Below are 15320 nucleotides of genomic sequence, written 5' to 3'. Positions count from 1 at the left end.
GCATCCATTTTGTGATGCCAGGGTCTGTTAAGCTGGTACCGGGTATACCGGTGCTGTCATGTTTCTCCCTCTAGTAGGGTGGAATCATACCTCCCACACCAGTTACTGGTGTGGGGGTATGATTCCAAGCTGTTTGACACCAAACACGACATGTTTCCATGCAGCCACTCCAAAGTTAGCATTTACCGCGAGGTTATAATTCACTTAAGAGTATATGGTTTGGCTGTATCACAAACAACTCAGGAATAAAGGTTCCGAAAGCTGCAGAGGGGCTACGCTCATGCATGGGCACCCTCTCATAAGAAACCCAGCACCCTGCCCTCAGGACTGTTAAGGCCTGCCATAGGGGTGAATGATAGGTTTACATGTGCAGTGATATGAAGAGATATAGTGAACCTATATCTCAGTAAGGGGTGCATGCACCACCTTACACAGGCTGCTGTAGCAGTCCTGTTGTGTCATTTTGGAAGGCTTCCCAGGGGTGGCATAATACATGCTGCAGCCCCTGGTAGGACTCTGGGGTACCAATGCCCTGGGTACGTAGTATACCATATACTATAGACTTATAAGGGTACCCCAAAATCCAATCTGGAGTGTAGCTAAAGTACTGGTAATCAATTTAGAGCGGAAGCAGCTAGGCTGGGGTCCTGGTTAGCAGGGCCCCAGCCAGACTAATGTCAAAACACAGTGAAACATCAGCAAAACGTGGGGGTAACTATAAGAAGCAGATCCTACTCTCCTACACAGCTCGCATTGCTTGCGGTCACCTCGGGTCCGGTACTGGGCTGGTCAGTGCAGCGGGCTGCAGCCGGGTCAGTATGTGGTTGGATGCAGGACGAACTGGAGGGCGCGTGTCCAAGCGTGCCACAGCTCCACTGCTGCAGTCGCTCAGCAGCAGGTGCGCGGTGCCCTCTGTGCGAACTACACTTTCCCCCACACTAGGGTGACCAGGCGTCCCGGATTTGCCCGGACGGTCCCTGTTTTTCACCATCTGTCCGGGCAGATGTTAAGAAATTTAGCTCTTGTCCTGGTTTTTGGAGAGGGTCGACTAAAAACGGGGGGAGGTGTTTTTTATTTTTCACAAAGCGGGGATAGTTGGCATTTGTTCCAGGAAAGCAATTTATTTCACAGGCAAGCTACTGGGTTTAAAAATAGCATCTTATGAATGTTCTTACTGCCCATTTTGTAAATCTCTGCCGAGGAGCGCTGTCATTCTGTGCGCTCGCTCAACGTAAAATTATAGTCCTTCTTCTGTTTTTGTGAAATGTCCCGGTTTTTTGCTATAAAATTCTGGTCACCCTACCCCAAACGGGACTGGAACGCGGCCTCCTCCTCACGCGTGGGCCAAGACCCACTTGTCGCCATTGTGGAGTCTTGGACTCTAGGCCCACGGATGCCTAGCAATGAGGGCACACAGACACTGTGGTAGGGTACTAGAACTGGCCCAGGGCACGTGCATCCGGACCCTTTTATTAACAGGGCCACCTGACTGGTGACGCCTGTGATGGGTGGGTGTTAGTGTGTGTTTGACAGGGTCCAGCCGGACATTACATCTTCCTGCCCAGTGGAACGCTACTCCTGACCAATCCTGGAGCTGCTCTCAGATTGAGAGCAGCTAGAGGATTGATGGGAGCAGGCTAACCCAGGACTCATTGTGAGGCTGGGGTGTACGTGCACCAGCAATCTCCCGGATGTTTCACAGGCATGACATTGCTGGGTGTACAGTGAGCATGTCGGCCTGGCCTTACCCAGCCAGCCCGACATGTAAGGGACACGATCATCCTGCAGTGGCAGGATTCCGCCCGCGCCTGCCTCACGCTGTACACAGCGCAAGCTGGTGGAAACATACAATGACATTATTAAGTCATTGTATTTATTCTTGTTTGGCTGCTGCACTGGCAGCAGGCGGGGCGACGCTCCTCTGCCGTTTAGGAGGAGGCGTCCCTGGTTGTGGTGGAGGGAGAGGTGTGGGAGACAGGTGCGCATTGTATGGTTTCCAGCAGGCTGGCAGCCCCGAGCAGCTTGGTTTTCTTTATGATCAGAACATACTCAGTTGGTTACTGCACTGGGGTGTCCAACTTAACATTGTATTCTAAGTGTATGGTGCATGTTTGGCCCGTGACCAATCGACGGGCCTGTCTTAGTGCTGAAATGAAACTCTGACCTGTGGCCCATCACCCCTCGGAGCGCTGTCCTGACTCCAAGGCCCCGCCGTGGCGCATGCGTGCACCGCGGCCTCGGGGCCCCTGAGGATGCCCGAGATCCTGTGAAGCTTCCAGTGCTGCTCTCCACCATAAATTAGCACATCTTGGAACAGCCTTGACACAGCGAGGAACACCCCTGCTAAGGTGGAAGCGAGCACTTGAACTACAATTGTTGTTGGAGTCGAGCCGCTCGTTGTATAAATATACTACCCCGGGCGTTCCTTGGCAGTCCTGCCTGTCCTTCTCGCAGACTTCAAAGCCACCTCAGACCCATGCGGGGCCTGCAGCAGCCCCTGCGGCACACAGGGGACCGGGGAGCCGCGGCGATGGCGCTGCACATCGAATGCGTCCCCACCGGGGAGATCATCCGCCTGGCCGGGCCTGGAGAGGCGTGCTGCGCCGGCTGCAAGCACGTGAGTGTCTACAGGGGCCGCCGCGGGCATGCATAGGAGAAGGCCGTACTGCGCCAGCTGCAAGCAAGTGGGTGGGTATAGGGAGGTCGGTGGTGGGGGGCTCTGGCATGCATAGGAAAAGGGGTACCATATCTGCCAACTCACACGGTACCACCGTGTGACACACGATATTGGCTCCCACCCCAGGTGGCAGGGAAAACGAACTGGAAACCACTGTAAATAATGGTATTCCAGATCGTTTTTCGAGGCTTTGAACTGCCGACGCCTATTAAGGGGCGTGAAAACACCCCAGGACATGGCACAACGTGGCATGTTTTTTTGTATTTTTTGGGGGGGGAGGAGGAGCTTTGGAGTGCCGGGGTGAGGTTCAAAAGTGAAATAGTATGGACTTCTCGGCACGGTGCCCCGCCCCTTCAAGGCCCCGCCCCTCATCACACGGTGAGATTGTTCTTCAAGTTGGAAGGTGTGGGGTACCATGCCAGCTGCAAGAACGTGAGTGTCTTTAGAGACCATCCCTGGCAGCTCACAAGAGAGCCGGCGAGAAAATTGCGCCGTTGCACGTAAAGTATAAGAGCATACTTGGAAAAGTGGTGGCGCGTCGCAAATTGAAAGTGTCTCTGGGGGTCGCTGTCAGGATATAGGATAACAGCCAAAGATACGTGTCCTTAGCAGTGCTTGCAAGGTGCAGGAGAAACGCGCTGCACCGACTGCACGAATGTGCGGGTCTTTACGGGCAGCACAGGAGAGGCTGAGACTGCTGCGCCAAAGGAAAGAATGGAAGTGTCCATAGGGGCTCCTGACTGAGCATGCAGGTGATGGGCCATTCTGCAGAATGTGAGCGTCTATAGGTGCAGCTGGCAGGGCCTGCGCGAGGTGTGCTGCCAGCTTCAAGAATGAAAGAGTCTGTGGACGGCTCTGGCAGGGTATAAGAGAGGTGTCTTGCACCACCTAAGATATAAGGACCCCTCTCAGCAGCTAGGAGATGTCTGCTGAGCTACCAGTAATAATAGAAGTGGCGTGTGGGCGAGGGTGGGTGGTACTGACTGAACATACGAGGACTGTGCCGTGCGAGCTGGAGGGTGTGATAGTCTACAGTGGGCACTGGTGAAGTATAGCAGAAGAGAGGCGCTGTGAGGCCAGTACGAATAGAGGTGTCTGTAGGCGCCTCAGGCAGGACACAGGGAGGAATGCTGCATCACCTATAAGACTGTAAATGTCCATAGGTACCACACAGGGGAATAGGAGCCAAACTAAACCTAAACACGCCTATAGCAGGCAAGCAAGTTGAGGCAGTTAAGCACTTGTTGCTGAGATGTGTTTCTAATCTGCAGGGCACAGTTAGAAATCGGATCAGGCCAACTCAGCCTTTAATCCTTCTGAGCTTGATATTAAGTTAATGACAGTGCTATGGAAAGGCAAAAATGCATTAGCGAGGGCTACTAAAACATGTCGGGAGAGAGCAGGACAAGTGATAGGGTAGAGGAAGAGGTGAGATAGCAAATCACTACAGCAAGCACACACGTGTTTATAGGGTCTTTGGTGCCCAGATAGGTAAGACGTCAGGCGCTACGTGCAGGAACGTAATACTCTATGGAGGCCCAAACAGGACATAAAAGGTGTGCTGCATCGACTGTGCGAAAGAATGTGCGTGACCACAGAAGCGAGGTGTGCTGTGCCGCTTGAAAGAATGACTATAGGGGGCACCTGATGGGAAATTGCATTGGAGAGAAGCGCAACGTGTGAGAAAGAATGCGAATATAGGAGGCGCCAGTCTGGCAGTGGAGACGCGCCTTGTACAAACTTCACGAATGTAGGAGCTACTAAACTCTACTGATGGCTATACAAGCAAGATGTTCTGTACCACGTAAAAAAATAAGCACTACCCAAACCAATAGGTTGCACTTCACTTTAGTATGCAATGTCAAAGCTAATAGGTCTGGTTTTCTGTTAAGGGGAGTGTTTGGTAGTAGCCGGGCTACTTTGCATGTGCTGGTCTCAGCTGTTCTGGAAAGAAAACACAATAAAGAAGCAACCTCTTGGGCTACAACAATATGGAACCGGCCAGTGGGGCTCCTGATACTGGATCAGAAGAGTCAATCTGTACCCCCAAAGAAAAGTGTTAAATGAGTCAGAAAACGAAGTTTGTGCTTTAACTTAAAAGGCATAAACAATATAATATTGCTTAGTAGATACTTTTGACAATGGGCCATTATATTCGGTGCATCCTAGAAAGCTGATGTGTACAGGCACTTTACTTTGTGAACACAAAGCTGTAATTCCAACATGTTACCAAGACATCAAACTAAAACAAATGAATTTGCAAGGGTGATTAGTGAATAGCTTTAGAATGCCACAAAAAACAAACAGGACTCCCTTCCTAAACAAAAAAGCCATAAAACAGCTGTTAAAATGTTATCATGCGACAAAAGTAAACATCAAAGAACGCACACAGACTCTGAATAACACGCTATGTGTCATGCTGTTTCTGCAGTCTAACAAAAGGAATACTTGAGCACCAAACCGATGTGTCAACATAACCACCCTCGGAGTGCCATGGCCCCGATGAGCAGCCCATCTCAGTATTACCTAAACCGAACAAGCATTGGCAAAGCCAATAGGTCTTACTTGTGTGAGATTTATTGGCTTTGCAAACTTTTTTTTAACTATGTTGCAAATGGCTGAAATCAATGTAAAAAAACTGTATGACACAGCCAGTGTTGTCAGTGTTACAGCACTTTTAAAAATGTAGTTTCAGTTATGCTACACTGCAGCTAAGGCTATTGTATAATATGGATAAAAAAACATAGAGAATGCCAATAGATCTTGCATAGGCGAGACCTATTGGCTTTGCCAATGTTTGGTATGGAATGCCACATGGTAAGTTATAAGTATTTATATAGTATTTACAACGGCTGAAGTGCTAATGTTATAGAATGGAAAATGCCCTTACCAATTTGTTAGTGTGTCCAGATTCAGAAGCATTTTAGGGCCATAAAAACTGGGAAAACGTGCCATACAAATGTGCTGAATGTAACATAAGTTGTAGGTAGACGGAAAAGTCTAATAGGTTACAGTGTTTATCACAGTGATGCTTCAGGCTATGTGTTACATTGGGAGCAATGGTTACAAAAAAAAAAAAAACTCTCCTGACTGCTCGTATAGTAGTAACATATAGCAATAGTTGGTGTTTAGTGGGTTTCCTAGACCTTTTGGCCCTTGTGCCACTGCACCTGCTGCACCATTCAGATCATGGCCCTAGTGCCTGGAAAGTAACTGCACTTGTGACTTCTTGTTTAGTAGTAAAATGTAGCAATACTTTGTGTTCAGTGGGTTTTCTAGACCGTTTTGCCTCTGTGCCATTGCACCTGCAGCACCTTTCAAATCATGACCCTAGTGCCTGCAAGATAATTGTACTTGGCTGCTTGTTTAGTAGTTAAATATTGCAATAATCATTGTTCAGTTGGTTTCCTAGACTTTTTGGCCCTTGTGCCACTGCATCTGCTGCACCATTTAAATCATGGCTCTAGTGCCTGCAAGATAATTGCATTTGTGACTGCTTGTTTAGTAGTAAAATATCGCATTAATCAGTGCTCAGGGGTTTCCTAATATTTTTGGCCCCTGTGCCACTGCACCTGCTGTACTATTGAAATCATGACCCTAGTGCCTGCAAGGAAAAATGAGGAAATCGTTTATATCCAGTAAAATATGTGTTCCAAAAAAGAAACAGTTGAAGATGGAATACATAATTATTATTTAGCTAAACATAAACACAAAAGCTTTCATAAAAAAGTGCCTTTAAACGTATCCAACTCTCCAAAACGAGTTTCCACAGATGGCATAAATAAAGCATATACTTTACACATCAAAGTGAACGCCAAGCATTGTTAAATTGTGTTGAAATGTGCTAGCTCTTTCCTGTGAAAAGATCTGATCCTGTGCTTGACAGTGAATGGGACATAAACAGTGTAAATTGACCAAGATCACCATATGTTAGGCCGACGCGGAGACTTAAATGCGGTTTTGTACTTTTTTCCTAAAAAGGCAGTTTCACAAATTAAATGGACTCAGCAAAGAAGAGGCACATGTTTTGTGCAGATGACGATTGAGATACCGTTTGAGATGACTATGTCTAAAATATATATTTTTTTAAAGGACACAAGCAGGCTGCATGGAAAAAGTATGCTGCACTCCTCTTTCCTATAAATGCTCTCACTTTGAAGTCAGCCAAGTGCAAAATAATCACCAGGCTCCCACAAAAACACAGCTTGACATTTCACCTCGGTCTTTGAATGCTCCGCAAATGTAATGAGATAAAAACAAAATGTAAAGCCCTGTTTATTACAGAAAACAAGTTTTTGGAAGAATACTGTAAACACGGCTTTAGCATGGGGATATACGAACTCAAGCTGCACAGCCTAAAGCAAATAAAGTCAGTAAATTGAAAGCTAGAAAATGTGAGCTACAAACCACAAAGCCAATAGCAAGCCACAGGCGGAATGCATTCCCAGGTAAACGTTCTGAAAGTTCCCAAGACGTCTTTCACATACCAGACAGCGCTGTCTAGTAGGCGGTGACTTAAAAACCTATGAAAGCCAATGGCTGAAGTGGACAGCCTGAAAGCCTCCTCTCAGTACTATCTCTTACATGCACTTTTTAGGTCCCATCTACCAGACAGGTTTTAGTTGCCTGTAGACGAAAACCTCTTGTGGTTTGCCAGACATCTACAGTGGGTTTAGAGCCTGCCTATTGATGACCATTGGCTGGCTGTCCTGCTTCTTTCATTTGCTTACTTCTTGTCCCATAGCTTTTCTTTCTCTTCTTATCCTTATCCCTCCCTGGAGAATAGCCTCTTTACCATCCTTTGATGGTCCTTTGTATTCTTTCACTGCTCCAATTCAGGGAACTTCTTTATTTTTCTCTCCATAACAGTGCTTGTTTTCTTGCTCTCTCCCTCGTGTGCTGATCCCCCGCTCTCTGTTGCTTCCACATCCCTCTCCCTAAGCTTGCCCATCGCTTTCACCACCCCTCCCTGGATTTTATGTTTTTTTTTAAGCCTTCCCTAAATTCAGCCTCAAGTACATCCTGTGCTCCCTCGACCCCTCCCCATCGATTCCCCCCAACCACTGTTCCTACCCAATACTTAGTTACTCCCTGAACCCCTTTCAGTCCCTTTTTTTAATTATTTATTGACAGCCTGTCACTGCTGTTTGCTGGCAGGCTGCTTTCGAGTGCTAAAATCGCTTTTGTGCCACTTAAACTATTTTTTTTTAAGTTTCTCATCTGAATGGTGTCTGCCATCTTGGATTGCTAAATCAAACAAGCATTTGCAATGCAATAAGTCTCACATTTGCGAGAGTTTAAGCTATTGGCATTGTAAATGAAAAAGTACTGCTACGTGCAGGTTGTTGCTACTGGGCTTATGATTTTCAATTGCAGTACTCTCCGCTAATACCACGAGTGCCCAGAACTCCCATTTGTTTATGTAGAAAGGGTGAATTGGAGGCTTTAGGGGGAGGGCACATCCACAAAGTAGGCCTGAGACTCATGTTCTAGCACATGCATGGTCACCACAACATGTTGCCTTACAACACACACACTCCACACTACCGACATAAAGAGCAATTGACAACCCTATTCACCCCTCCATGAAACAAAACATACATACCCTCTGGTACTATACATACTACCCAATGCGCATAAAAGGCTTCGACACATCGTACGTGCATTAAAGATGGGAAAACATTGAGATGAACTGGCCCAGAGCTTTGTGAGGCCAATCCAGGGCCAGATGTGTGCTATACAAGAACATTTTCTGACCCTGATGTCTCTCAGGTTCCATCACATATAAACCTTGGTAGAGAGGTTTTCTGGTTTGGTGAAATAAACACTTGGGCTCTGAGCCTTCGTAGACTCGGTCGTATAAACAGCCAGGCTATGTCACGTGGACAGCCGGGTCCTGAGACCTCAGCATCCCCCCACCCTAAGACTAGCCTAGTCCTTCGGCCTTGACATCTGTTCGATAAACTGCATCACCCTTGCAGGTTGTCACAGCAGCTGCCATCGGAGGCCTCAGAGATTGTGTCACTTTACCTTTCAGGTGCTTGGCACCCGAGGTTCTGTCAGAGGGGTATAGCTGAATCTGGAGTCCTTGTGGGTTTTCTTTCTCAAGTGGACAGCCCGTTTGTCCTACCTTCAGGTTCTCTCGTATGGACCACCTATAGCTGGGGCTGGGCCTTGTAGATATTGTAACATAAACTCTATGGTCAGAGGCCACAAAGGTTCTGTCACATTCGCAGTCCGATTCTGAGATCTTTAGGTCCTGTCCCCTGGACAGCCCGGTCCCTGGTCTTCGCAATCGGGGGACAGAGAGCCTGGTGAGGCCTTCAGGCTCTGTCACCGGGACTGTCTGTTCCCAAGGCTTTGTATGTCAAGCATGGACAGCCTGACCCCCATCAGTCTGAAGAAGTTTGAGGAACCGTTCTTGTGCTTGCGGTCTGCGGTGCAGTCTCCGCAGTGTGTCCTGAGCAGGGAAAGGAGGAAGGAAGGTGTGTGGTCTGTGGTTGCAGTTGTCGGTTTGGACTTGGGACCTTCTCCTTCCGGTCTAGATTGAGGGTGCCTTCACCTGACCGTAGCAGGCGCTCTGTGTAATCTTGTGCAGCGAGAGCTGCTATCGTGTCACTCCCGCTTTGATCTGATGAGTGAGTCACTGAACAAACACCGGTGGATTCCTCCCGAGCGCGCCACGCCGGCCTCTAGATTACAGCTGCCGCCATTTGGTTAATGGCTTCCAGTGAAACTGGGGCTGAGGTCCGGGGACAGGATTGTGCATATGAAGTATTACCCCATCCACCTCTGGAGACCCTCAGAGATGTATTACCCCCATCCACCTCCGAAGACCCTCAGAGAGTCTCCTTCTGACCCGGCCGGTCTTGCTTTGGTGGGGGGGAGGGGGGGAGGGGGAGGGGGGGGGGAAGGGCAGCCCGCAGCCCGCCTCCCTCAGTCCCTTTGTATCGATGAAATGTGGTGTATTTCCGAATGGATAACCCGCAGACCGAGGAATACCGGGTCCAAATCCAAGTGGAATACCGTGCCCAAATCCACTTCAGTTTACCACCGACTTACCGCTCACATAGGCAGTAGTAAATGGTTGCAGGGGCTTTGTGGAGACCTGCTGTGTGGATGACAGGTGACGAGGGGGAGGGGGAGGGGTTACAGGTAGGGTTGTCACCTGGCTTTTTGTTTGCAGTATTTTAATGTCGCTGCTGGTACAAAAATTATGAAACTTACCGAAACCGGTATGTTTTTGCCCTTATCTGTACATACTCAAAACAGTCATTATGAGAAGAAAGCACTTTATAATGTGTCCTAGAGCTACCTTAATAGACCGACTGATAATTAAGGTAAACAGAGACAAGCCAGGTTAACAAGCACTGTTAAAGCCAATAGATCTTACCTAATCAAGAGTTATTGGCTGTGGAATGTGTTTTAGCCATGTTGTACAACAGCATCTCTGCATCCCAACATGGCTAAAAGTAGTGACATAGAGGAGAGTGGAGCAGAGTGCTGTAGAGTGGAGTGGCACAGAATGTCTTGTACTGGAGCAGCAGAGAGTGGAGTCACATAGAGTGGTGTAAGGTGGAGTGGTGTAGAGTAGAGGGGACTGGTGGAGAGTGCATTGGCGTTGAGTGTTGCAGATTATAGTGGCGTAGAGTGTAGCAGCATAGAATTCAGATGCATAGAGTGCAGCGTAGTAGATTGTAGTGGTGTAGGTTAGAGTGTTGTATAGTAAGGTGCAGTGACGTAGAGTGGAATGATGCAGAGTGAAGTGGTGTAGAGTAGAGTGGCATAGTGTACAGTGGTGCAGAGTAGAGTGCTATAGAGTGCAGTGGCATAGATTGGTGCAGAGTATAGTGCCGTAGAGTGAAGTTATGCAGAGTAGAGTGGCGTAAAGTGCATTGGCATAGAATGCAGTAGTGCAGAATAGAGTGGCCCAGAGTGCAATGTTGCAGAGCAGAATGTCTTAGAGTGCAATGGTGTAGAGTGGCATAGAGAAGAGTGGTGTTGAGCAGAGTGGTATAGAGTGCAGTGGCATGGATTGGTGCAGAGTATAGTGCCGTAGAGTGAAGTGATGCAGAGTAGAGTGTCGTAAAGTGCATTGGAATAGAATGCAGTAGTGCAGAATAGAGTGGCCTAGAGTGCAATGTTGCAGAGCAGAATGTCTTAGAGTGCAATGGTGTAGAGTGGCATAGAGAAGAGTGGTGTTGAGCAGAGCGGTATAGAGTGCAGTGGCATGGATTGGTGCAGAGTATAGTGCCATAGAGTGAAGTGATGCAGAGTAGAGTGTCGTAAAGTGCATTGGCATAGAATGCAGTAGTGCAGAATAGAGTGGCCTAGAGTGCAATGTTGCAGAGCAGAATGTCTTAGAGTGCAATGGTGTAGAGTGGCATAGAGAAGAGTGGTGTTGAGCAGAGCGGTATAGAGTGCAGTGGCGTTCAGAACCGTAGTGCAGAGTAGTGTGCAGTGGCGTAAAGTGGCATAGGGGCGTGGAGTGGCGTAGAGTAGTGTAGACTGATGTAGAGTGCATTGGTGTAGAGTCCATTGGCCTAGAGTGCAGCAGCATAGAATTCACTGCCATACAATGCAGCATCGTAGAATGCGAGAATGAAAGGAGTAGATTAGAGTGGTGCATAGTAGAATGCGGTGGCATAGAGTACAGTGCCGTAGAGTGTATAGCAGAGTGGCGTAGAGTGCAGTGGCATTGAGTGGAGTGGGGCAGAGTGGAGTAAAGTGGCATAGAGTGCAGTGGCGAAGAGTAGATTGTTTCAGAGTAGAGTGAAGTTGTGTAGAGTGGAGTGGTGCAGGGTAGAGTGCAGTGGCATAGGGTGTAGGGGCATAGTGTGCAGTGGTGCAGAGTAGAATAGATTGGCATACAGTGGATTGGCGTAGAATGAAAGGGCATAGAGGGTGGTGGTGCAAAGTAGAGTGCATTAATGTTGAGTGTATTGGCAGACAGTGCAGTGGCATAGAGTACAGTGTTGGAGAGTGGCATAGAGTGGAGTAGAACAGAGTAGTGTGGAGTGGGCTAGAGTGTAGTGGTGTAGAGTGCAGTGGTGAAGATCGGGGCGTAACACAGGCCCCCACAGCCCCAGCCTTCACAGCACCAAGCATGGATCCCGGTCTGGTGTCAGTGGACCCAGTAATTCCGGTTCCAAAAACACTGGTCAATGTGGAATGGCCCTTAGCAGCTTAGGACTGTTGAATGTGGGTGGGTGGTCTGGGTGTAAGATGGCTACCACTATTGCTTCCTGGCCATCACAGCTCGTTTCCACCCTCACATCTCCTAGGCAGGCTGGAAGGGTACCATGGTGTTCTGGTAAATGAAATGAACTCCAGAATGCGCAGAACTTGGCACTCATAAGTGAGGTCACTAGGAACACACTGACACAGTGTGAATTACTATGGAGGTAAGCAGAGAGTATGAAAACTCAGGGCACAGAAGGTGCTGTGAGGGAAAGCGTGATGTACTTTGAAGAGCCCCTAGAAAAGGTCTGCTCGAAGCTAACTACTTTGTTCTAAGTGTGCCAGGTTGACGGGGCCGGAAACATAAAGCATCTACTACTTGTATGTACTTGTAGATGGGCACAGGTTATACCTCTATTTATTGAGAAGAATATAACAACATAGAGCCAGGCACTAAAGTGTCATTGATTATTATCTGATAACAGATGTATGAGTTGCCTCTTAAGATAAGACAACCTGGTCGCCATGAATGAGGGGGGGAGAAAACTGGGCATGCCAGTGGTTGGGCATAAACCCTTAATATACTAAATGTATGTAAGCAACTCTGGTACACTGCGGTGTATACAAAGAAGAGAAATTATAATTTAATTCAGAAAAATTAATATTACATATTCCTTGTATCTAAGTAACAAATACCACAATTTTTTTTAAAGGATTGTGTTATGTTGTATCATGACCTTGCACCGATGGGTACATGGTGAGACTTTATTGTAGATACATCCAGAAGAGGGGCACAGACAGCAACGCTTAAAGAGCTCCTCCAGCATCCACTTCGAACACCCACTCCCACATTCCAGTTTCATCCATGTTAACAATCCACACTCTGTCTTCCACCTTCCAAGAAATGCAAGCCACAGATAGAGCCAAACAGAGACTTTCTTAAGCATTGAACAGTTTGCTTTTATTTCTATACCCTAATTGCCAACAGCAACAGCTGTGTTTCAATTCTAATGTGACTTTATGGGTCATCATCAGGACGAGGGATATTTGGAGCATATGCCTAAAAACTGTATAAGACGAATCCTGAGGTCAAAAAGTGCCATTATGGTCGGGGTGGCTGCTGTTCTTAATAGTTAACAATACAATCTCACAGTTGGGTCCTACCTGGCATCTGGTTGATGAGCGCCACAGAGAGCGAGGTAGCTGGCATTAGAGGCCAACCAGGCTCTTCGGGGTTCTTCTTAAAAGCCGCTGGGTTGTTTGCGGCCTTACTGTTAATGCCAAAAAACAATCTACCCCCCCTAAATGCAAAGCACTGCTGGTTCAAAGGAAGGGTTGGCTTAAGGTGTGGCACAAAACACGGGGCCACTGGGAAGCAATGCTTCTCCAAACCGTTTGATCGTGTACTAATATTGCCCAAGAGAGGGTGGGTGGTTCGATTTTGATCGTGTTCAAGGTAGCTCCAGCCCAGCATAATGGATTTAATGTCTAGCGTTAGCATTTTAATGTAACAATGAGAAAAATCACTGCCCTAGAATACAAATGGCCGTCTATTGCAAGAGAGCTGCACGAGAAGCCGGCTGACGTATGAACGTATGTTCACGCTGCATGTTCCACCGTGATTACTTTTCAATGGACTTTAGAATTGACATAACAACGTATTGACTTAGCTTGTGCTCATTGACAAGCTGTCAGGAGATTGTGCCACGTGTGCCCACAGTCTGTCCGCGTGCCGCAGACAAGACGCTGCGTGGGGAGCTTGGGTCATGCGCACAGAAGGGCGTTTATTCCGGAAAAACAGGCGGTTAGAACGAAGAACTAATGACACGTCATGGGCAGACTGCAGGGGCGACGGAGCTGCAGGCTGCACTTCACCTGCTGACCTTTTGGTTCCTGAATGCGAACCGTGCACTTTACGGGCTCTGCCTTGCATCCCCCCACCCCCGGCCTTCCGTGCAGCTCACATGCACTTGACTGCGAACCCTGCTCCCTGCCCACCCTCCTCCTCCTCCTGCCGGGCCACGGGCTCCTGGCGGTGCGCCCTGCTCTTCAGTCTCTCCTGACCTCGACCACTCGGTGTTCATTAGCGCCCACCCTGTGAATGTGTGACCTGGCTGACCCCGACCTGCTCGGGGTAGGACGGAACTCCCTGTGACCCTTCCGTGCCACCCACTCCCTTCAGATAGCGGTGCGAGGAATGCCGCACATTCCTGAGCTGGGGATGGCCTCTGGAGGGGCTCCAAGAATGTACACACTGCACCGTGGAGGAGGAATGCACCGGCTGGATGTGAACCAGGGGGGCAGGTGGCCTTTCATGGACCCCCTGAATACTGTCCCCCCAAGGAGACCTTAGGTGGCGAGACCCCTGTTGACCAAACACGCCCCCAGAGACAGGGCATGGCAACCACACAGAGGTTATTCCACGGGGTTCCTCATACAGAAGTTCCACGTCACCGTAAGCCTCGAATGACCTCCCCCCCCCTCACAAGGCCACCCATCTTCCATCGACAGCATCTCCAGAGATCTTCCACGGAGTGCTCCCCTCCCTGAGCGTCGGTGCCCCCCAAAGACAGACCAAGAGGAGCTCCCATCCGCCCATTCACTTGAGATGCCTCTCCGTAGATTCTTCTTGGCGGGTCCCTTCCCCACGCCTACATGCTTAGGTCCCAGTGATAAGGCATTTATCTCGCCGGTGCCCAGTGGGGGTCTTCATTAGTGCCCCTTGACAGGTGTTCAGTGCTCATGGAGGCCTTCCACGAGTCTCCATGGGCAAAGGCGTAGGTACCGTTGGCGCAGCAGACAAGGGCACCGGGTCCAGAGGCTTGAGAGGCAAATTCAACTCTGAAAATCGCCATATTTATTTTACTACCGCAATAGGAGTCGGGGGCCATTTTCCTTGCTTGCACCAGGGTCCATGGCATCCTTGCTCTGCTGTTGTCTGTGGGACCCTACCGCCCTTCCCTTGAGCCGATATCCAAAAGATTTCCTTCGGGGCATCTACTGTTTTTCTGTGACCCTTAGAGACATGGGGTGTCCCAAGAAGGCGCTTCCCAATCCCCTCTATAGCGGCCCTCCATAGTGGTTTCTAAGCTGGTGATCTGTGACTTCATCAACTCCTGTCATTACCCCGTTTCCAGCTTTAGAGCCCTTTCCTAGGCAATGCCCATAAAACCTTCCATGAGGGCCCTCTCTTGGGGCACTTCCCTCGCATGCGTCCCTTGGAGGTCTTCAGGTGGGAGCGATGCCACTGAGACCTCCCATTGGGTTCTCTGATTGGGAGAGCAGAGAAGGTCAATTTGGTGGCTGGGAAGTTAGGTGTCTATCTTCTTTCCCCTCACAGATTTTAAATACCGCAGACCATACCAACAGCCACTGCACTACAAAGCAGGGGAGTGACGTGTACATAATTAACACTACATTAAAACACAGGATTGAGTGTACAAATTATGGCGGTATAAAGCAC

At 48.7% G+C, this 15320-nt stretch overlaps 1 protein-coding gene across 1 annotated transcript in view; it reads left to right on the top strand.

Moving 5' to 3' along the window:
• Nucleotides 1–2459: 2459 nt before the first annotated feature.
• The window catches only part of MYO1C (myosin IC), a 416904-nt gene continuing 404043 nt past the window's right edge, over nt 2460–15320 (top strand). Inside the window, exon 1 of the mRNA XM_085649047.1 lies at nt 2460–2617. Within this exon, the coding sequence (XP_085505173.1) occupies nt 2477–2617 (141 nt within the window). The 5' untranslated portion in view covers nt 2460–2476. The remainder of the gene's footprint in view (nt 2618–15320) is intronic.

The sequence above is a fragment of the Triturus cristatus genome, chromosome 3_2 (assembly GCF_964204655.1).
Source record: "Triturus cristatus chromosome 3_2, aTriCri1.1, whole genome shotgun sequence".
Lineage (NCBI taxonomy): Eukaryota > Metazoa > Chordata > Amphibia > Caudata > Salamandridae > Triturus > Triturus cristatus.
Note: the sequence above shows the minus strand (reverse complement) of the source record. Positions and strands in the feature narration are given on the sequence as shown.